The sequence below is a fragment of the Carcharhinus amblyrhynchos genome, chromosome 3 (assembly GCF_965287045.1).
Source record: "Carcharhinus amblyrhynchos chromosome 3, sCarAmb.v2.hapA, whole genome shotgun sequence".
NCBI lineage: Eukaryota > Metazoa > Chordata > Chondrichthyes > Carcharhiniformes > Carcharhinidae > Carcharhinus > Carcharhinus amblyrhynchos.
The window spans coordinates 93,674,430-93,697,594 of NC_137326.1; the positions used below are offsets into that span (position 1 = coordinate 93,674,430).

General features: G+C 38.0%; 1 protein-coding gene across 5 annotated transcripts in view; it reads left to right on the top strand.

Moving 5' to 3' along the window:
* Positions 1-23,165, top strand: part of LOC145341454 (paired box protein Pax-3-like) — an 88,630-nt gene that overhangs the window by 12,411 nt on the left and 53,054 nt on the right. The window contains exon 5 of one of the 5 annotated variants that reach the window (XM_080186412.1): positions 10,031-10,039. The exons of the other annotated variants lie outside the window; for them this stretch is intronic. Coding sequence (XP_080042538.1) covers positions 10,031-10,039 — 9 coding nt within the window. The remainder of the gene's footprint in view (positions 1-10,030; positions 10,040-23,165) is intronic. 5 annotated transcript variants of the gene reach the window in all.

Consider the following 23,165-nt stretch of genomic DNA (forward strand, 5'->3'; position numbering starts at 1 on the left):
ATTGTGATGTGAAAGTCTTGTTGCTTTTATTCAGAGTAACTATAGCACATGGTATGGATTTGATCAAGTGAGGTAAGACAACAATATTAACTTCTTTGTCAAATCATACCATGTTTATGAAATCTGTGTGAATCAACACAAAATACAACAATATGCTTAGGCATGGCCACTGATTATACCCCATTGAAATCCTGCAAAGCAGAATATGCTGATGATGGCAGTGATCGTACAGGTACTTCATGCAGATATTTACAGCAAAGGAGGCAGAAAAGGTACTTCACAAGTGAATTCATTGGAGTTTTATGTCCCTCTTTGCCCTACAGCTGTTTTACAACCTGGAATTAAAATCTGAAAGGAAACTTTTCAGTTGTGCTGGCCAAATATTGATCAAGTACTTGTTTGTTGATGCTATTGTTGTGTGAAGAGGGGCCAGTAGCTCTGCCCCTCGTTGCTCAACTTCTTTTGTCATTGCCTTTTAACAACAAGGATCAAAGCTCTATCTTTTGGGCTTACACTGATTACAGAGAGGGAATCTTTATTGTGTCTAATGTAGGATATTGTAAGTGGAAAACGTCATTAACATAAGTCTTCTCAATTTAATCATTAACTTAATTGGACAATGAAATAGCTGAGTGAAAATGGTGAAACTAAATATGTGATTTACACATTGTATTGACCACAGTTTACAGTGAACTAGTTTTACAGTGAATTAATTTAACTGTTAAGTTGTATTTGGTAACTTCAATTGTGTGATTTATGGTTTCATATGACTGGTTCATTGAAATTCAGAATGCCTTATTTATGATTTAAAGTAAACATCTGATTAGAACTAGTTCTCACCAAAACTATTGTGATCTAAATTGTTTGGTATAAATCCCATCTGTGGGGCATTTTCTCTTTCTTCACTTTCTCTAAACCTTCTACCTAAAATCAACACCAGATTTGGGAAATTACTAAGAAGGCATTCACGGCCATGCATTTAAACCATTCCTGAACTGTCTTTGAACCAAGAGAAAATCCAGAAAATAATTATAAAGGAGCAAGAAGCCTTTTCAGCTTTAATTATTCTCATCATTCCCCTTGTAAAATGATATGGTAAAAGGGTACAGGGAAGGAAAGATCAATGTACTTAAGTACACTGTACACTAATAACAAGTTAGATGAATGATTGGGATAAATCATCAGTTATCCTAAAGGTAGGTTGTTGTGTTCTCCTTTGAATAACTTTGTGCCATAACAGATGACTTCTTCAGGACTTTTTGACTATTACCCTTTCTATGATAATGTCACTACCAATTGTTTTGCAAATTCAAAACGGCCCATTGCAAAATGGCCTGCAAAAATCTACCAATTTGCTTTACAAAATGCAATGAACTCTGCTTTAGATTGCACATTAGACAATGCTGTAGTTTAATTTTCACCAAATTAAGGTATGGGGTTAATTACCTTCTCATGGAACTTGGGAAATTTATTTTGCAAGAAATAAAACTACTGCCACAATCATTCAAACTTTCAGAATTCTAATTTTGAGGAATGCAGCTCTGGTTTCCAAATGCATACAGCTCCACAGTTTGTAGCATTTTTGTTGATCTGAAAATTATACTTACATTTGTTTCTGCTTTTTTTTAAAATTTCAATTTAATTACTAGTGTTGTAATTGCATCAAGTAAAGGCCCAACACAACTTCTGGAAGTAATCTGTTGAAGTATCAGCATTTGTGAGTGATTTTTAAAATCCTGAACAGTTAAAGATCATCAATCTGTAAGAAAGTGAATTGCACTCATTTTAACTTATTGTGAATTGAGTGCAATCCATATATAAAATATATATACCTAATGCTGGGCATTTACTACTTCAGATTTGTCATTATCCTTGTAAAGGAAATATATTCACTGCATGTTCTTGATTTTTGTGGTTGAAAATTCTTTGATTGATCGTACAGTGTAACATATTGGTCACTGAGATTTGACATTCATTTAGATTTAGTTCAGGAAGACAACAGAATACCCCTGACAAACTACATACAACCTGCCATATTTTGATAATCATTTCCTTATGTTTTACATTCAGTTGATATGGGGAAATGTCATGGCACAAAATATCAGAGTAACATATTTTAAGTACGAACCAAGAATATGTTGTAAACAGGAATATGTTGTGAACAAAATATTTTACAAATAAAATATAAGAAAGTATCAACAGATGTTGTGGCTAAATAAAATAGTTATAACTGATAGAATTGATTTGGTAAATGAAGCAGAAGATTCACTTCTTCCCTGAAGGAGTGATATGGGGATTGTTCCTGGTGCTATGACTTGGGATGGGTGCAGGATTGCTGTTGGATTCCATCTTATGTTATTTGCCAAGGATAAAATGTAATTTGTTTCTTTTTTTGTGTGATGGATTATAGGTGCACAAGATACCTTAGCATCTGACTACAGCAAATATAAAAATGTAATTTACACAGTATAGTTAATTAATCCAGTCAAAGTGTGCAGTTTGAAAAACATCTACAAAAGTCAGTATAAATTGTGTATCGAGAAGCCAAATTTTGAAAGCAGGCCCTTGCATTTTGAGTGGGAAATGCACTCAATTTTCAATGGCTCATATACTTTAATTAACTTTATAGTAATTGCCTATTTCATACTAACTCACTCCATATTTTGGAAATGAATGCACTAAAGGATGATCTACAGATTCTAATTAAATAACTATCGAAGGCAGTGGCACTCAAGAGTGGTGTAACAGTCTGCACCATGTGTTATTGTGCAATGAGCTAAATCACTGATGTGGGACACAGGTGCTTCACATAAATACCAAGTGCCTGGTGCTTCTGCTTAACATAGACAGTTTTAGGTTAACTCTTCACTTGGAAACTAGGCTATTCTTCAGCAAAGTTCAGAGAAGGAGAAAGGATCAATAGTCCTCATTGAAAGGAAAGGACACCAATCTTGTCAGACCGTCAGTTTTTGTGTGTTTAATTTACTTAAGTTTATTTATTAGCGTCACAGGTAGGCTTGCATTCACGCTTCACTGAATTTATTGTGAAAATCCCCAAAACGCCAAACTCTGGCACCTGGTCGGGTATACTGAGGAGAATTTAGTTTGGCAAATGCACCTAGCCAGCACAACTTTTGGATTGTGGGAGGAAACCAGAGCACCCAGAGGAAATCCATGCAGACACGGGAAGACCATGCAGACTCTGCACAGACAGCGACCCAAGTGGGGAATTGAACCCGGGCTCCTGGCACTGTGAGGTAGCAATGTGTCTACACTGAGAATTCATTTTATGAGCGATTTTGAAATGGATAATCCATAAAGAATACAGTATTGAAATACTTGTTGGGGCAGTTAAACATACAAGTTGAAACACTGGAAGCTGTATGCACCAGAAGATTTTAAGGTCTTGGAATTCAGTTAGAGGAAGATCATCGTTCAGTCAACAATTCTGCTGAAATTCCTCTTCCTGTAACTTTAACCAAAGTTAATCTAGTTGAAATTAGTAAGATTCCATCCCTTCTAAAACACCAGATAAAGAAATTGTGTCCAATCACAACAAACAATTTTCATAATAGTTGAAAAGCATATCTTTAATGTTACTTCCATCATTAGAGAACTAATTAAACATTCCTCCATTAAATTCCTCCCCAACTTCAGTCAAGTACAATATGTTGAAAAGGTGAGCTGATAGCAGGCTTGTCCACATCTTATCAGTCGATGTGTATATGCTGGAGAGGCCTAGATTGACTTGACCTCAGATCTGCAAAGATGTCCTCCATCTCTGTCTTCCACCATTATCCCAACATCTATAATGTGGATTGATATCGCACATTTAGCATAGTAAAACATCCCAAGGTGTTTCACAGGCATAGTATCAAACAACATTTGGCATCAAGCTACTTAAGGAGGTTTAAGGGCAGCCTACCAAATGCTTGGTCAAAGAAGCAGGTTTTAAGAAATGTTTTAAAGGGGGCTGAAGATAGAGAAGCTGAGGAAATTATTGAATTTAGCACTTAGACAACTGAAGGCTGAGCTACCAACCTGGAAATTAAAATTGGGATGCTTAAAATTCAGAATTGAGGAGCACAGATCTCTTAGAAGTTTGTGATGTTGCAGAGATTATAGAGATAGAGATGGACAAGGAGGATTTGAAAACAAGGATGAGAATATTATAACAGAGACATGAGTCGCAAAAACCCAGCTTGCAGGTGCAGCAGGTGGTCAGGAAGGCAAATGGGATGCTGGCCTTCATAGCGAGGGGGATTGAATATAAAAGTAGGGAGGTCTTGCTGCAGCTGTATAGGGCATTGGCGAGGCCGCAGCTGGAGTACTGTGTGCAGTTTTGGGCGCCGCACCTGCGCAAGGATATTTTGGCCCTGGAGGGAGTGCAGAGGAGGTTTACTAGGCTGATACCGGAGTTGAGGGGATTGAGCTATGAGGAGAGGCTGAATAAACTAGGCTTGTACTCGTTAGAGTTTAGAAGAATGAGGGGAGATCTCATTGAGACGTATAAGATGATGAATGGGATGGATAGGATAGAGGTGGAGAGACTCTTCCCGCTCAAAAAAGACAGTAGGACTAGGGGGCACAGCCTCAAGATAAAGGGGAGGCGGTTTAGAACGGAGTTGAGGAGGAACTTCTTCACTCAAAGGGTGGTGAATCTCTGGAATTCTCTGCCCGTTGAAGTGGTGGAGGCTGCCTCGCTAAATATTTTTAAGAAGCGGGTTGATGGGTTCTTGATAAGAGAGGGGATTAGGGGTTATGGGGAGAGGGCGGGAAAGTGGAACTGAGCCACAACAGATCAGCCATGATCTTATTGAATGGCGGGGCAGGCTCGAAGGGCTAGATGGCCTACTCCTGCTCCTATTTCTTATGTTCTTATGTTCTTATGTTCTTATGAGACATGGCTTAATGGGGAACCACTGCAGGTCAGTAAGCACAGGGGTAATGGGTGAATGGTACTTGCTATGAGTTGAGTTAGGGGCAGCAGTGGTTTGAATAACCTTAGGTTAATGGAAGATAGAATGCATTGGAATATCTTAGTCCAGGTGTAATGAAGGCATAGATAAGTGTTTCAGAAGAGGATGAGTTAAGCCAGAGATGGAGTCAGGCAATGTTATGGGGGTTGAAATATACATTCTTAGTGACAGCAAACCTATGTGTTTGGAACCTCTCTCAGAGTCAAAAATGACACAAAAATTGTGAATAGTCTAATTCAGTCTCAGAGAGTTGTCACCAAGAGGGGTGGAGTTGGTGGCCAGGGTTCAATGACTTTGATCTTCTCAGCATTTAGTTTGAAGAAATTTCTATTCATTCAGTATTGGGGTGTCTGAAGAGTAGTCTGATAAAATTCAGAGGCCAATGATGGGTTGAGAGAGGGGGTGGTGAGGTGAGGTTTTATGCCAAATACTTGCATGGTTTCAGATTATATCACAAGAGGCAGCATATAGATGAATAATAAGAGGGGGCCAAGGATAGATCCTTATGACATCAGAGGTAATAGTACAGGAGTGGAAAGAGAAGCCATTGCAGGTGATTCTCTGGCTTTGATGAGGTTGATTAGAATGGAACTGAGTGCAATTTTACCCCGTTGAATGATGGCAGAAAGATGTTGGAGGAGGATGAAATGATTAGCTATGTCAAAGGCTGCAGAAGGGCAAGTAGAGATAGTTTCCTTTATCACAATTGCAGAGGAACTAATTGGTGACTTTGATGGGTGAGGGAAAGTAGGGAAATCTCAGAAACAGCTTATCAGTTTTTCTCAACCATAGCCAATCTGGGGCCAAGAATTCATTGGTTGGGCACTGGTGTACAGTTCATGGTTTGAGTACAGTTCATGGTTGGATCAACCTCCTATATTAATGAATACTTGTATGCTCCTCCCATCTCATGATATCCCTTAATTTTTTAGAACGAATTTAGAATTTTGTCCTCTGCAAAAAAAAACTCAAGGCCATCCTTATTAATTAAGTGCAAGCTTAAATGAAAGAAACTATAGAGGTATTACAGGAATATCTATTTAATTTGATTGTGTAAATAATCTTCACTGGAAAAGTATCACTTGCTATCACTTGCCTTATGTTAGCATGGCATGGTGACCCAGTGGTTAGCACTGTTGCCTCATAGCATCAGGGACCTGGATTTAATTCCAGCCCTGGGGGACTGTGTGGAGATCTGCACCTTCTCCCCATGTCTGTGTGGTTTTCCCCCGTGTGTTCCCGTTTCCTCCCATTGTCCAAAGATGTGCGGGTTAGATGCATTGGCCGTGCTAAATTCTCCCTTAGTGTCAGAGGGACTAGCAGGGTAAATATATGGGGTTATGCAGATAGGGCCTGATTGGGATTGTGGTCGTTGAAGAGTCAATGGGCCAAATGGCCTCCTCCTGCACTGTAGGAATCCTATGAGAGTGCTGCTGCATTTCATTTTATAAACTGTAAAAATATGTTGCTTTCAATTGCAAATTTCTCAAGCACAATATTTCCTATACTGGTAGAGTGTATATTTGTACAGAAAAGCTGTAATAATTTCTAAGTGTTGTCCTCAAACAAACTGCAACTCTGAGTGGTAGGATGCATGTTGGAATCTGGTATTCCTCATGCTGTAAGCTTTCCACTATATTTGGACATTGGTTGTGGGGGATATGGGTGCAGGGGAGAGGGCAGGGCGCAATGAGTGGATATGAGGCACTGCCTTTCAGTGCAGTAAAGTTAATCAGGGGCTGAATTAACTTGAAGCAATTTTATGCACTTCTTACCACTACTAAAAGAACAGTACTGGCAGAGACCTGGGAACAGATCAACACCATCTTCTAAATTAGTTAATGATGCATGGTGCACAGGGACTTAAAGGAGGAAGGAGTGCTATTAAAATAAATATAGGCATAAACAAGACCGTTACTTAGCATTACAAGATAACATGGAATTTTCAAGCAACGTTAAGATTTATGTGCAAATCATGAAAAGTGTCTCAATTAATTTCCCAAGATCTTAAGCACTCATATTTTCAGAACTTATATAACTGAGATGTTTTTGCTTTCTTTCATTGCTCCTATTCTAATGTACTCTCGCTGAGCAGCTGCTGTTAGTTGGCATCTGCAAAACCCACACCATGATCGTCAGACATTACAAGTCCAGTGTTCACCTAACTGTCAATGCCTGTTGTGATTAGTAACGTGAAGCGTAATGTTTTTTATTTCAACAAGAAATGAGCTCTCGAAAAAAAAGCAGCCCGTAGCATCATGCTCCTTGATTTGCGCCACATTCTAAGGAGGGAACTACAAAATATCACAGTTGCTATAAAAATACAAGGAGAAAGAAAAATCTTTTTCTTCACCACTAAGCCTTTCAAACAAAATTATGTCTTCAATATCCCATTGGTGTTTACTTAATTTGGAAATGGGTATAATAACGGTAACAATACGATCCCTCACAGATCAGGGGATTGTGCTTGCAGATTGAACATAAATGCACTTCAGAAATACAAACACTCAAAAGGATAAAATATTTCTCAAAGGGAAATCTGGAAAGGGTAATTGAATAAGCTTGGATCTCTGAAATATGTCATGGTGAGTGCAGTCAACATGTCATAATTAGTTTCACTGAAGACCATTCCAACAATCTGCTTCTATTCTTCTTGCATCATTGTCCGCAGCTAGGCAAATAGCCAGAGGACAAAAGAAATCAAGTTCTGACAAAACATGAAAGAGTAAAAAGATTTAACTGCTTTTATCAAAGAAACTGAGAAGGACTTTGTGTAAATAAAGTGAATAACTTGCCATCAATATTTCAGCAATTGCCGTTTTTCAGTGCAATGTACAGTTGACATATTAAAAACTTGGTCAAACTTTTAGCAAGATTTAATTGTCTTTTTAAAAATTAAATCAATGACCAGATCAGTACAAACAGTATAGCAACTTTATAATTATTTATTAGTTCACAGGATGCAAGGTAGTAGTTGTATATGATTTTATGAAACTGATTGCACCAAACCCACAGGTGCTTTACGAAGCTACTTACTATTCAGTGTTTCTAAGTTAAACTATTTGATTTTGAAGGGAAAAATAAGTTTGCTTGTATGAAAGAAGTAACCTTACAAACTGATGTGCAACTGTTTTATAATGTGTTCAGGTTTAATATTATGGAAAATAAATTACTATAAAAGGGATGGATAGAATTGGAAATAAAAAAGAAACAGCAGTAGGTATAAAGAAAATGAATTTTAAAGCCAAGTGCATTTTAAATTGTAAGAAGGAATTTGTACTTAAAATGAAGCCTTTACCACTTTTTTGGTAGAAACAATAATGGTTAATTTAGCTTATGGTAAGAATTCTGTACTATACTTAAATACTAAGACTAATGAAAGTAGTACAGCATTGTTGCATTTATTAAGATAATATATTAATTTAAATAAAGTACAGAACTAAGTAACACCTAACTTAAGCAAGTCTATTGTTCCCCTGCACCTCATAGTGACAGAAAGTTGTTGTGCCATTGTGACTTGAACTGAATAGCACTATTTCGTAGTAGTATATTTATGTTGGTTTTCCCTTGTTTGTTTACAGTACAAATTACCATTAGAGCAAAGCTTCTTCAACTCTTTCTGCCTCCCCCTTCATGAGGCCTTCAGCATGGTGACCATCCAAGCATAAAAACATGCTTATCTGCAAATGAATGGCAGCTCTATGCTTCATTAAAGCTTCTTTCTCTTTTGGCACTCGCATTGTGACCCTTTGATATTAATTCAAAGGGCAATTAATGAATGCGGCTTGTCTTTGAAGTGAGGTATTCAGGGCAGGGAATAGGATGAACCTGAGGCTGCAATGGACTATATTCATTCAGTAGCCCTTCATAAGGGGTACATCCAGTTCAGGGAGTTTTGTTTCAGCTTGTGGTTAATGTAGCGCAGCTGATTCTGTGTTTGTTAATTGCGTTATATTGGCGTTGAGTACTGGCAGTGTTGCTTGCAGCCAGTTGCATCTAGAGATTTATTTAAACATCTCCACCTATTTCTAGGTTTACAGACCAGGTTGCAAAGTGATTTATTTATATTTCATAACTTATTGCACTACATTGACTGTGCTCAAATTGCATTAAACATTGGGAGTTTCTAAGCGGAATAAGCACTAATTTGGCTGCACTCAGTTAACTATATGCACTGAATTGGGATTCACTCTACTGTGACCAAATCCTTCATAAGGCAGTTTGAATTGACTAAAAGAAAATGGACAAGAGAAGGTCAAGGAGAAAGGGCTAAAGAAGCACTCTATTTGTTAGAAGTATTAGCCAAGCAAAACTCCAAATAGCAACAATATGACCACAGTTAATAGACAAGCCAGACAGAGGCATGTCAATCACTAATCTTGGAAAGCAATAGACTGTAGCCCACTGTTTTATCCAATTAGCTTGGTAAACTCAGCATCTGTGATGATAATGTGCTCATTCCAGATTGCTGAGTTTGTTAATTAATTACAAGGGTAATATCCAGTGAGCTATCAACATCTTCCTGCCGATATATAAACATTTTCTTCTCATATTCATTGATTTCTTCCTCCCAGAATGTTTCAGTGAAACAGTGCGTGTTCAACTTTGTAACTTTTTCACACGATAGAGTAAATTACACCTTGAGAGTTTTAATCTCAATTGTTTATAATTATGAGAGTGACGCAGATCCTGTTTTCTACAAAGCTGTAATTTAAGTCTTACTAATGTTTCAATACTAGCAAAGGACTGGATTAAAGCTCACTGCCAGGTTTATGAGCTTCAAGCTGCCTTCACACTATTATCTCTTGGGAGTAAAATACTCTGAGAAACTGCTGTAGGATCCTACCAGCCTTTGTGGTTTCCCTGGTAACCATACAATAAAGTAAAATTACATCTATTTGCATAGAACTACACACACAGACCCATGCGTGTGTGCCCTTATGTAATAACTATGATGTATCATCAACAAAAACTAGTAATACATACCCATGTGAGGCACAATTAGTTTATAATATTTTGGTTTGCTAACTTGGACCTTTTTCAGTTATAAGCCACTGCATGTTAAAGGTAATGAATTGAATCTTGTGATCATGCTCCATGGAAGACTAAGAGGAACATTAGTACCACGGAAGTGATCAGTACAGAGACAGGTTTCCGAACGCCCTAAACAAATATACATGTATGAACTGTTCTAGTACATGAACTTTTCTGTTTGTGCCAAGATCTGAAGTAATTAGATCTCTGAAAGCAAAGACTAGATTTGGATTTCTTAGCTATAAACTATTGATATAGCACCAACTGAGTGGATAGAAGTGGCATCTGGAGATTGAATTGTTTTAACTGGATTAACACTGAAAGATTCAAATTGATCTGATTTGGGCCAGATTGTATTAGATTTAGAACGATACAGTCAATTCACCCCTGTAAGATTGGATGGATGATGAATAGAAATACAGTGACCAGAATAAAATTTATCAGTACTAAGAGCTGGCCTTTAAGTACAATATTAACAAACTAAGCTGATCTCACCTGCACAGTAACTGGATTAGAAGATACTTATAATATTTTTTCTGTTATTTATATCCAGAACCATTGACTGTAAAACCCAGATGGTGTTATTGTGGTTAAAGCAGATAAATGCATCTGAGAATATTTCAAGGAGGTAGCCAAGAGTTGTTATGTCTCGTGAATAATGATATTTGCTGGTGTAAAGCTCAGCTTTTTCTATTGCATTCCATTAACATCTCCAGCGTGTGATTTGTATTTTTATAACATGTGCTAACCAAAGAATTTCATTATTGCACTTGGCATCCAGGAAAAATACTTACTTCTGACAAGAGGATTCCGCGCATATCTATTATGTAATTTTCTGTTATACAGGAATTGACAATTATTGAATGAAAGCTGCAGTGTTACAACAGGACAACTCTAGCCAGATGTCAGGTCCTCGCCTGGTGTTTGATGTGCATGTTAATTTCCACATGTATTTGTCGCACAAAGAATCCCAACAGTTGTGACCTGTCCTTTTACCCCATTACTGAAATATGGATATTAAATGAACTATGTAGGGTTGCATGAGTGCTTTAACATAAACTCTGAAGCTAAATGTCTGAAGGAGCTCTTTGTCTATAGTCAGCGATTGTTGACCTGTTGGACGTATACGAGAAAAGAAGCGCTGACTGAGTGAGTGAAAGAAGGTTCTTGACCATTGCCCTCTTGTGGTCATGTGACATGGTTACTTCAGGCTGTTCACCTTTGAGAATAACTTGGAAGCAGGTTCTGCGACACTTATATGTCTACAGATGCTTAAAAACATTTAAAAACCTACCAACTAAAACCTCGGTCTGAAAGTGAGAATTTGGAGTCTGAAATGTGTAGAAGTCAAAGGTGAAGAAATTGGGTTAAAGGGTCAAATGTTTTCCCTTGTTTATTCTTCCTTTCAAGTAAAGTAAACAAAAGCAAAAAAGAAATAGGGAATAGAAAAAAGAAATTACTTAGTCACATTAACATTTTTTAAAGATACTTATGCAATGCCCTAAGAGTAATATTGCTAAGTTTTAAATTGTTCCATCTTAACACAACATACAATGAAACTCGTTAATTTAGATAACTTTTAATCTTCTGATGCTCTCACAAAGAATTATGAGCAAAGAATTATTAAATTCTTACATATGAGAAGAAATAGCATTAAAATATAAAAAAATCAATTTTAATTCCAGGATGAAATGGAGGCAACTTGCTCATCCAAATTGAAGGCAGGAAATCTTTCAGCACAACTTAGGAAGGCACATTTGTAACATACTGCCAGGTCAAAGTTTATCATAAGGTCAATGTCTACTAGTGTTTCCCTGTTTGAGTTTTAATTAGCTGATCATTTACTTTAAACTGACAGTGTAAATCAGGGCCTGCCAGAATTTAATCCTTGAAATGTACTCTATGAGATTTCTGTAATTACAATCAACAGTTATAACACTGTAATAAGCAGATTCTTTGTGTGAAGAGTGTGGATAACAACGCAATTACTTCCATAGTTAGAGCGTACAAACTGTGGGGAAGCTGTTTTTGATGTTAGCACCCCAGGCCAGCATACAGAACTTTCATGGTAGATTTGCAGTTTCCACAGCAAGAGAAATATTCAGTGTTCCTACGTTTAAAAAGTAAATGTTTTCACGGTTCATTAATTCACATCAGAATACAAAATCAAAGAACAAGGGGAAAAGGTTGGAATCAGTGTCATAATGAAACAGAATTCTATGGTGTCATTAGAGGGATCAGTTTTGCATGTTTTAAGTAATTAAAATTCAACATTCATATGGCCCCTAGTGGCCATAAAAGTGCCCATTTTATGCTTTTCAACATGGCTTTTTCTAATTGTTCTGTTTTCTGGCATGACAAAAACAAACTTTCCTGGGGTGATGCCAATTGGAAATTTGTTCCTGGTTTCACACTAGTGAAACATGTGTCCCAACTCCACATGTGACTATGATTATTATTGTGATCGTATCCATTAGGAATCGTGCTTACCAATTGATTCACTTTTTTAAAAGTTGACCATGAAAGGTAACAATTAGATGCAGTTGAATAAACTTTATACTACTGTTTTAATTTAAAACATTTTGGTAACAATGGCTCAATAGTTTCAAAAGTAAATTGGGTCCTAGTGGAGAGGAGTAACTTGGTTAAGGATAAAGGGTCAATAATCAAATCCTCTCTGTCTACTGTAGCCATGAATTTACTTAAATTTACAAATTCTGAAACCCAGCACGCTTTTTCAACTTCCTACAGAAATAGTTTGAATTTAAAAGTAATTATGCAGTTATTTGAACAAAATGGTTTATAAGACAGCTCTGTTTAAAAAATGTTCAGTATCTTAAATTTGGAATTTGGTAGATAAACTTCTCTGATACACCTTCCTTTTAAATAGCCATTCTCCATATATTGGAGGATGAGTTTCTTTCAGTGATGAAGGCGTGAAGAATTGACAAATTTTATCCCTAGCCAAAATACTATTCCCCCCCCCCCACTGATGTTTGGTTACTCTTGAATTAATCTTAATGAGTTTAACTTTAAACTAACATATGATTAGGAACTGGATGCATGACATAAAGTGCAATGATCCTAAAAAGTCCAATTTTAATTATTTTGCATGTATTGGACAGTGGAGATGATAGATCTTCAGTTAATAGTTGATGGTCTTTATTGTGGTCTATATAAAGTAGTTTTGCTAATGATTTATCTATTTTACAGACAATTTAGGCAGGTGTAAAATGAATCTCTTTAGTAGATCACGTAGTCATACCAGCAGAACGATAGGCACAGATGGGCCAGAAGCTGTCATCCCATCATTGCCATGAGTACATCTGCTTTACTTCAATGTACTGTTATATGTACTCAGTCAATCACTTTGTCCCATTTGCTGAGAAGCTAAACTGGTCTGATCTGCAAATAAATTGTTCATTTGTCTTTTTTCCCTTTTGTTTTGTTTTGGTAACACATGTCGACAGCTCAATTACCCAGTTCATTAACAGCTCCCAAAAGACTTCGTGGCCGGCCTATGATAGGAACACTGCTTGGAGCACATATGGTCTGTAAAGGCCCTTCGCTTGATAGTTATATAAACGAAAATGACTGCTGCCTTTATCTTCGATGTTTCCTTTGCCAGCACTACACCTCACAATGCAAGCAACTGTTTCTAATTGTATTGATCGGGTTGGATTTTCTTCACAAAGATACAAGTGCCATATTCTAAGCATACTTGTTTAACTGTGTTTGCTAGGGTTAATATATTTGGTTAAAATGATTTTAAAAGTTTGCTTTTTGAGGTGTTACACGTAGATAAATGAAGATGTAATTTGAAATTTTTTCGTTTGATGCAATATAAACTTTGAAATGGTGATTTTCTATTGCTCCTGAATCTTTTTCTGAAAAATCCTTACATCTTGACCATCTTAATTCAAGAGATAGAAATGAATTTACATTTAAACAGAATGTCAAAAAGACAGCTGAAGGTGGTAAACCTAGGTAGTTTTTTGGCTGATATCATTTTACACAATTGGATGGACTTTTAAAAAGAAACTGCATGTCTGTCAAAATATAGTCACAGTAACATCACATACAGTTCTGCAATATTTTGAGTTTCCCAAAGAAATACAACTGTGCTGTAAAGTAATTTGTTAAAATTATCTGATTGGAAGTGAATTCTCTTGAATTAAATATGTGGGTGCTTTTAATCATGTACACTTCCAAAGAGCAGTCAGCATGAAACAGACAGCACCAAAAAGGTCTTTCACGGACATAGGTTAAAGATGAAGGCACTCTTTAGTAACATGCACTTGGATTTAATCATTGAAATTGGTTTAAAAAATGTTTGTTCTCAGTTAACCATCAACCTGTATGCAGTAATAAGGCAAAAAGCTTGAGGGGAGCTCCTGGCTGACTTTAGACCTTCTGAACTTGTCTCCTGCTGTTTACTATATTCATATTTAATCTGTATTCTCCACCCACAGCAAAACCACTGTGGGAGTTGTTGCATGTCAGAGTTTATTTGTACCATTTTGGTTAGCACAGAGCTGTCAGGGGCTTATTTTGTTATCAATGACCCCTTGCTGTGGAGCTGAGAGTCAGGAAAATGGAGGAGGGGAAAGTTGGTTGGGGGGATGGCAGGAATTAAATGCATCTTCATGGAAGAGAAACTCGCCTAAAAAAGCTTGAAAGCACACCAATAGATTATATCAAGCTGCTGCTCTTCCCCCTCACAAAATAACAGAAGACCAAATAATAGACAACAAAAAATTAAACCTTTGCTATGTTACAAGTTAAAAGATTATTCACCTTCTTAAAAAAGAACCTTTTGCAGTGCATACATGTTGTTTCCAGTAACATATTAAACTAACATTTACTGCCGATCAGGTTTAATACAATAAGTTGCTTAATGTATAGAAACATTGTATGACAGGAGTACCTCCAGGTGCTACAGGCTCCTAAAACAGAGAGCTGGATTAACCCCTGCCGAGTTTCCTTCTCCAGCCCTCAACTGCTCTACTCCATTCCTCTTAAGTGTCTCTTTGTGCCAGGCAGGTGTCAGAATGCTGACTGTGAGGAAGGGCCTGTTGATGTATACCACAGATGGAGCGTGGAAATTGGCAGAATAGGCTTCTGCCATAGGCCACTTCTTAGGCCCCAACAAAAGGAGCCAAATATGTCAACAAAAAATCCTGAGAACCACAAAGAGGAAAGTGTCATTTGTCATTAACTCTGATCCAGTGATGGGGTATCAGAGTTACTAAAGCATGCCTAGTTTTCAAGCAAGTAAAAATGATAGTTCTGGTTCTTTAGAATGAGAAGTTTGGTTTAGTTTAGGGAACAGGTGGCTGGTGGCACGCTGCAATTTATTTGCAGCATTTTCAGCTGCAAATATTGTACTACCTTGTGTTTGTTGGATTGTTAAAAAAACATTTATTAAATTAAATTTATTGTTAGTGAGCAAAGCCTTTTAGGTTTTGAATTTATATTTGATAATCAGTCACAAGAAACTAAAACTGGACAAAAAGATTCACAAAGCACAATGATTGTGATAAACCAGACAGCCCAATGGAAAGCCACAAAATATAAATTTTAGTCCCCACCATGTGCCTAACTGGGTTAGTCTTGCATATCAAAGGGAAAGAATCAAGTCCACGAGTTAGATTAAATCATACTTCATGAGTAGGCACTGAGTATCTTGTTTGAAGTTTGTTTTGTTATTTTAAGAATGGCACAACTAACTGAAAGCTGCAGCAGCTGTGGAAATACAGAAGATGTCATTTTTAAAAAATCTTAACTTGCTTCCCTTGGACAATAGCGTGGAGTAATGGAGGGATTTGCAGGCTGATTAATAAACAGTCTGACAAGCCACAGTGTGAATGCTGAGCCATAACTCATCTTTACATCAGCAGGTAGTGTTTGGGATTCCATACGGTGGTAAAGGGGAATTACCGGCACCCATTGGATGGCACTGGACATTAACCCAGAATTCTGTCTCCAGCCTGAAATGGGTTTTGAACCCTTCACCTTCTGATTCAGAAGCAGATTGCTACCACAAAGCCAAAGGCTTACTCCATGTGGATAATCTTTCTGTAGCTTCAAACACAAATGAGTGTGGCTGAAACATTTTAACTACAATGGGCCAGAATTTCCTCGATTAGCATACTCGTATTGTGTGTAGCAAATTTTGTTGTTTGTGTATCTAACATCCTGTTGAGAATTTATATTGAAATTTCCTGGAAAGGCAATGTGATGGTGGAGCATAATAGTGAAAGTACTGAGACCTGGAGGTTCGATTCCCGGTTTGGGTCACTGCCTGTGCAGAATCTGCATGTTCTCCCCATGTCTGCGTGAATTTTCTCCAATTTCTCCCCACAATCCGAAAGACGTGCTGGTTAGGTGCATTGACCATGCTAAATTCTCACTCAGTGTATCCGGACAGGTACTGGAGTGTGGCGACTAGGGGAATTTCACAGTAACTTCATTGCTGTGGTAATATAAGCCTACTTGTGACACTAATAAATAAACTTTAAACTTTAAAACATGGTGCAGCCAATCCTTTCATCATCTGTGTCAATGAACTGCATAAACAAATCTTTCTTGGTATAACTTGAGTCATAGAATTCTGAATTTGAAATTCTTTCACTATGCTGATCTTGATCACCAGTTGAAAATTATCTGAGTTACCAGCTGCTGTAATCAGTTTTCAAGAATATTCAAATTTGGAGTTTTTTTTATTTGTACCATTTATTCAGAAGATAACATTAGTAATTTAAGTTAGCTAAAAAGGTCTCTGATTAAGATGAAATCCTCACTTTCATCAAAGGACCTATAGGCACAGGACTGGTAATATCTATTAAATCCAGCATGTGCCAACAAAGAAAGACTCGAATGAGTTTTAGATCAGAAATAAATATGTCTGGAAATAGCAATCATTTTGTACAGAAATTCAAAGGCATTCACAGAACAAATAAATGGATTGAATTACTTTGTGGCCCAAGAGCTCTACTCCCGAATGAGTTCGCGAGCACCTAGTTTTGATAGTGAAATGCCACATTCTGTTCACATGATTCCAGGTTGCAGGGCTGAAGTTCCACAGTTTTTCTGGCCCTTTTCAACTGAGAACTCATGCGAAGCGTAAATCATGCAAATACCAGGTGACCAAAGGCTCACCTCCACCAATATTGCTCAGTCTAAGTGCGTAAATTGTAAGTATAAATCTGGGATTTCAATGGGAACTGTGTAATGATCAATACCTAAAGATGTTGGCAAGTAATTTTGTCATGGGATAATTGTTTAATATCATAGCTTATTCTCCTAGTTGATTAATGTATTTTATTGAGGCAATTTAATAGTGGGATACTGTAGCCAGGTGATAATGCAATATGTTTAGACTGTGCTTCTCTTGTTTTATTGATTCAGTCTTTAATAATTGAAAGGGTGCAACAAATAGAATTCATTGAATTTTGTTTTTTTAATTTTATGTTGTCAAGATTCATTTACTGCAAGTATCATCAGCCCTAATAATGATTGTGGAAGAAACAGTGTGAGATGGGGGAATAATGCACAGTGGTTAGCACTGCTCCAGGGACACAGGTTCAATTCCCAGCTTGGATGACTGTCTGCGTGGAGTCTGCACATTCTCCTCGTGTCTGTGTGGATTTCTGCTGAGTGTTTCAGTTTTCCCCCAAAAGATATGCTGGTTAGGTGCATTGGCCATGCTGAATCCTCCCTCAGTGTACCAGAACAGGTGCTAGAGTGTGGTGACTAGAGGATTTTCATTGCAATGTCAGTGTAAACCTACTTGTGACTAATAAATAAACTAAAGTAAACTAAACACACAAAAATAACAGATTGGCGTCCTTTTCTTTCACTGAGAACCATTGATTCCTTTGACTTCTCTGAACTTTGCTCAGGAATAGCCTTGTTTCTAGGTGAAAGATTAAATATTCAAAATTTGAGGCAACCCTTAAATTATAATTTGAAAGCTCACTGCTTATGTAGTTGTTAACTCATATTTGTGTTCATATCAATTGCTGCAGTTCCATAATCAGCCAATTTGTGTGAAGTGAAAGAAATCTCGATGAAGTGCTATGTACCTGAATGCCATGCTGTGTTTAGTTCCCTGTGATAATGGCCTGAAGTGTTCATATATCACCGTCCGAACAAAGGCAAATATTTCCTGAAGTCACAGTAAAGGTCAGAGTAGAAAGAACTGCTTCTAATTCCATAATTCCTTGTTTAATTAAACTTCACGGTTTGTCCAGTGGTGGTACTTATGTTTCCCCTCCCTTTTTTATTTGTTCCTATAGTGAGGAATTTGTAATCCCATGGAGTGTTATTGCTTCCCTATTCTTGATCCCTTTGCTAATTGCTGTCTTTCCTACTTTCCCCCAGTTTCATTACTCTGAAGCAGGGTTCTCTCCACAAAAAGAAGCTTCAGTAAGCCTTACTATGAAGTAATATCATGGATACATTAATGAGCTTGTTAGTGTTCTTTTGATGGTTAAATTTGACAAAGTTACTTCTAATACTTCATGTTTATAATGTTATATTAATAATGTTCAGTGACTTTAAAAATGAATATATTTCATAGGAAATTTCTGATTGATGTTCAAATAGATTTGACTTATTTTCTTAAACAATGACTGCTATATTGAACTTTAACAATTGGCTGCACCATTTACTAAAATTATGATCAGAAGTAATATGTTCACTTTCTAATTTGTAACTATGGCATGCTTGTGCAGGAATATGCTGAGGAGAAGTAATTGTGAGTTACATTATAGTTGTACTTCATCAAAGAAGAAATACAATAGTCAAAATCCTCTTCCAAAACTAAAATACAAATGATTTGTTTCTAAACAGAATAGGTGCTGATTAAGTGAAGCCAATGTAGTTTGCCAGATACTGTCTGAGTGTTGAATAACTGCAAATCAGTTTGGGTATGGACTGTGTACACCTGAGAATGCATAATGTAGTGATGTACTACATTATACATTCTCAGGTGTACACAGTCCAGATAGCCTTCTAAAGTTTGCTGATGCATTCTGTAGCAATCCATAACTTTGCAGTAACTTTGTAAAAAAAATCACAAGGCCACTGGTCAAAACTTCTGAAATTTGATAATCAATAGAATAAATCCAGTAAAGTAATTCCAGGATTAATGTAACTTGCATACTCATCAGTTAAGTGTGTTAAATTTGTATTTGATCAGATTGAATGCTGGCTCTTTTTAGGAGGGTAAATTTCCCAAGACCAGGAACAAAATAATACATGCATGCTATTGTAAATACTTGATGCAATAACCATGGCTGTGAAAACGAGATATCTAAACTGCTTAGAATTTGTTTTAGTTCAAAAATGTTTTGAAGCAAATACAGTGGTAATCATGCAAAAATCTAATTGTTGAATGTACCTTTTTGATGTCTCAATTTTTGTTGACATTTATAATATTTTTGTTCTGAAAGTGTTGATACAACATTGAGAACTTTTTTTATTTATTCATGGGGTGTGGGCATCGCTGGCTGGGTCAGCATTTATTCCCCGTCTCTGATTGCCCTTGAACTGAATGGCTGGCTAAGCCATTTCAGGAGACATTTAAGATCCATTGTTGTGGTTTCATGTCAACACTGAAGTTTCAATTCTTGATTTTCTTTGGTGGAATTCACATTTGGTGGAATTCAAAACCCAGTGTCTGGATTCCTAGTCTAGTGACAATACTATTACTGCCCTAGAGGAACTGAACTGGACAGTTGCATTAATATCTGTGAATATAATCACATTTTAACTGAGTGCCAATGCAACATGTATACATTTGAGTATTGCTGCCAAATGACTATGCATTGGCAATTTGCCAAATCTTGAAATCAGTAACTATCATCTCAACAAAATAGATAGAAAGTACAGGACATTAATAAAAACTTCTGTAGCTGCATTTTAAAAGAAAAAAAAACAAACAGTATTGCTTTACCTTTTTATTGATTTCACAAAAATGTACACATACAGTTACACTTTTATGCAGGATTGCTACATCACTATCAATAGCCTTTCAAATCAGAGAATAGGATCTTAAATATCATAAATCAAGAATTTAACAGTGATTTGAAGGACCCTTTTACTATTATGTTATCAGAAGATATTACATGTTCACAGAATCATAGAATCCCCACAATACACAAGGAGGCCATTTGGCCCATCGAATCTGCACTGACCATAATCCCACCTAGGCCCTACTCCTGTAACCTCACATATTTACCCTGCTAATCCCCTAGACACTAGGGTCAATTTAGCATGGCCAATCCACCTAACCCGCACATCTTTGGGCTGTGGGAGGACACCAGAGCACCTGGAGGAAACTCACACAGACACGGGGAAAATGTGCAAATTTCACTCAAGCAGTGACCCGAGGCCAGAATTGAACCTGAGCCCCTGGCACTGCAAGGCAGCAGTACTAACCAATGTGCCATCGTGCTGCCCTGCAACCATAGCAATGCAAACTAACACATCCAGCAGTGGAAAGATGTAAGTTTAAGTTTATTTATTATTGTCACAAGTAGGCTTACATTAATACTGCAATGAAGTTACTTTGAAAATCCCCTAGTCGCCACACTCCGGCATCTGTTCGGGTACACTGAGGGAGAATTTAATACGGCCAATGCACCTAACCAGCATGTCTTTCGGACTAGTGGGAATTGGAACAGACATGGGGAGACAAGTTTGGGTGCATGCAAATAGTTAAGTCTCCTAAAAGTGACCTTAACTTGGGATCCTTAACCTGGTTTCACCTGGAAAGTTTCGCAAGTGAGCCTGGAATCTCCTTGCAGCTTTTGGGTAACATGTTATAGACAAATAGTACTTTTTTAATCATGGATTTTGGCTTTAACAGCCAGTAGACCTGTTTCTAGGATTGTCAACAATTTGGCAGGGTTAATGAAGTGAATGCATGTGGGGACTACTACTTGAGTGAAATTGACAGGCTGGGGAGCCTTTTATTAAACAAGCTGAAAAGTTCCATCCATGGCCAGATGTGTGGTTGCTGCTCATAGCAGTCCTACTCAGTGAGTGTCTTCAGTGCTCGATACGTGATTACCTGCTTCTCAGAAGTCAGTTTACCCAAATTGTATTTCACTCGCCTTCAGCTGCACTTGTCTGTTGCCAGCCCTTGTCATGGAATAGAAACAACATCCGCAATTCTACCTTGCACCTCTGAGGAGGAACAAGAAGAACACCGCAATGGTCATGTCAACCTCCTTCTCACCTGCCACAGGAAGAAGGGAGTGGACACAGATTTAGTTCAAAGGAGGCGAGACCCTCAGCACAGGGGGATCAGCAGTCCTGACATACATGAGCATCAGTGCCATAGGAGGCTCAGGTTTTCACTGTAGGTTGTTGCTGACTTCTGCAGCCTCCTGGAACAAGGTCTCCTTAGTTCTGTGCTCTCTTCCTCTGTAAGGAGAGAAATAGGAGAATTGAGTGTTGGAAATGGCTTGTGTAGATAGCAGGGAAGAAAAATATTTGCTGAGGGTGACTGTGAGACTTGGAAATGAGAGAGGGATAGGAGGAGAGTGAATGAAATATTGGCTGTTGATGGGAATGAGAGGTACCTGGAGAGAGAGGAATGAATGGAACTGTGAAGTGAGTTATTCTGAGCAGTGATGTGCAGGAGAATTCTGGGAATCCTCTTGAGGTCACAGATGCTGGTTTTCAGCCAATTTGATTCACTCCATGTGATATCAAGAAATGACTGAAGGCACTGTGTACTGCAAAGGTTATAGGCCCTGACAACATTCAAGCCATATACTGAAGACTGTGTTCAAGATTATTAGCTGTCCCATGAGTCAACTGTTCCAGTACAGCCACAACACTAGCATCTACCCAGCAATGTGGAAATTTTCCCACTATTTCTTGTCCACGAAAATCAGGTCTATTCCCAGGCTAATTACTGCCCTATCAGTTTACCCTTGATCATCAGTAACATGATGGTAGATGTCCTTGACAGCAATTTCAAATGACACTTACTACAATAATCTGTTCGCTGATGCTCACTTTGGGTTTTGCCAGTGTCGCTCAGCTCCTGATCTCATTACAGCTTTGGTTCAAGAATGGACAAAAGAACTGAACTCAAGGTGAGGTGAGAGTGACTGCCCTGGACATCAAGGCAGCATTTGGTCGAGTATGGCATCAAAGAGCTCGAGCCAAATTTGTCAATGACAATTGTGTAGAAAACTCTTCACTGTTGGAATCATATCTAGCAAAAAGGAAGATAGTTGTTGTTGTTGGGCGTGTCATCACAGACCTAGGACTCCATCAAGGTAGTGTCCTAGGCCCAAACATCTTCAGCTGCTTCATCGATAGCCTTCTCTCTATCCTAAGATCAGAATTGGGGATGTTTGTGGATGATTGCACAATGTTCAGTATTGTCCTTGTGCATGAGTCGCAAAAACCCAGCTTGCAGGTGCAGCAGGTGGTCAGGAAGGCGAATGGGATGCTGGCCTTCATAGCGAGGGGGATTGAATATAAAAGTAGGGAGGTCTTGCTGCAGCTGTATAGGGCATTGGTGAGGCCGCAGCTGGAGTACTGTGTGCAGTTTTGGGCGCCGCACCTGCGCAAGGATATTTTGGCCCTGGAGGGAGTGCAGAGGAGGTTTACTAGGCTGATACCGGAGTTGAGGGGGTTGAGCTATGAGGAGAGGCTGAATAAACTAGGCTTGTACTCGTTAGAGTTTAGAAGAATGAGGGGAGATCTCATTGAGACGTATAAGATGATGAATGGGATGGATAGGATAGAGGTGGAGAGACTCTTCCCGCTCAAAAAAGACAGTAGGACTAGGGGGCACAGCCTCAAGATAAAGGGGAGGCGGTTTAGAACGGAGTTGAGGAGGAACTTCTTCACTCAAAGGGTGGTGAATCTCTGGAATTCTCTGCCCGTTGAAGTGGTGGAGGCTGCCTCGCTAAATATTTTTAAGAAGCGGGTTGATGGGTTCTTGATAAAAGAGGGGATTAAGGGTTATGGGGAGAGGGCGGGAAAGTGGAACTGAGCCACGACAGATCAGCCATGATCTTATTGAATGGCGGGGCAGGCTCGAAGGGCTAGATGGCCTACTCCTGCTCCTATTTCTTATGTTCTTATGTTGTTCTTATGTTCATGACTTGTCAGATACTG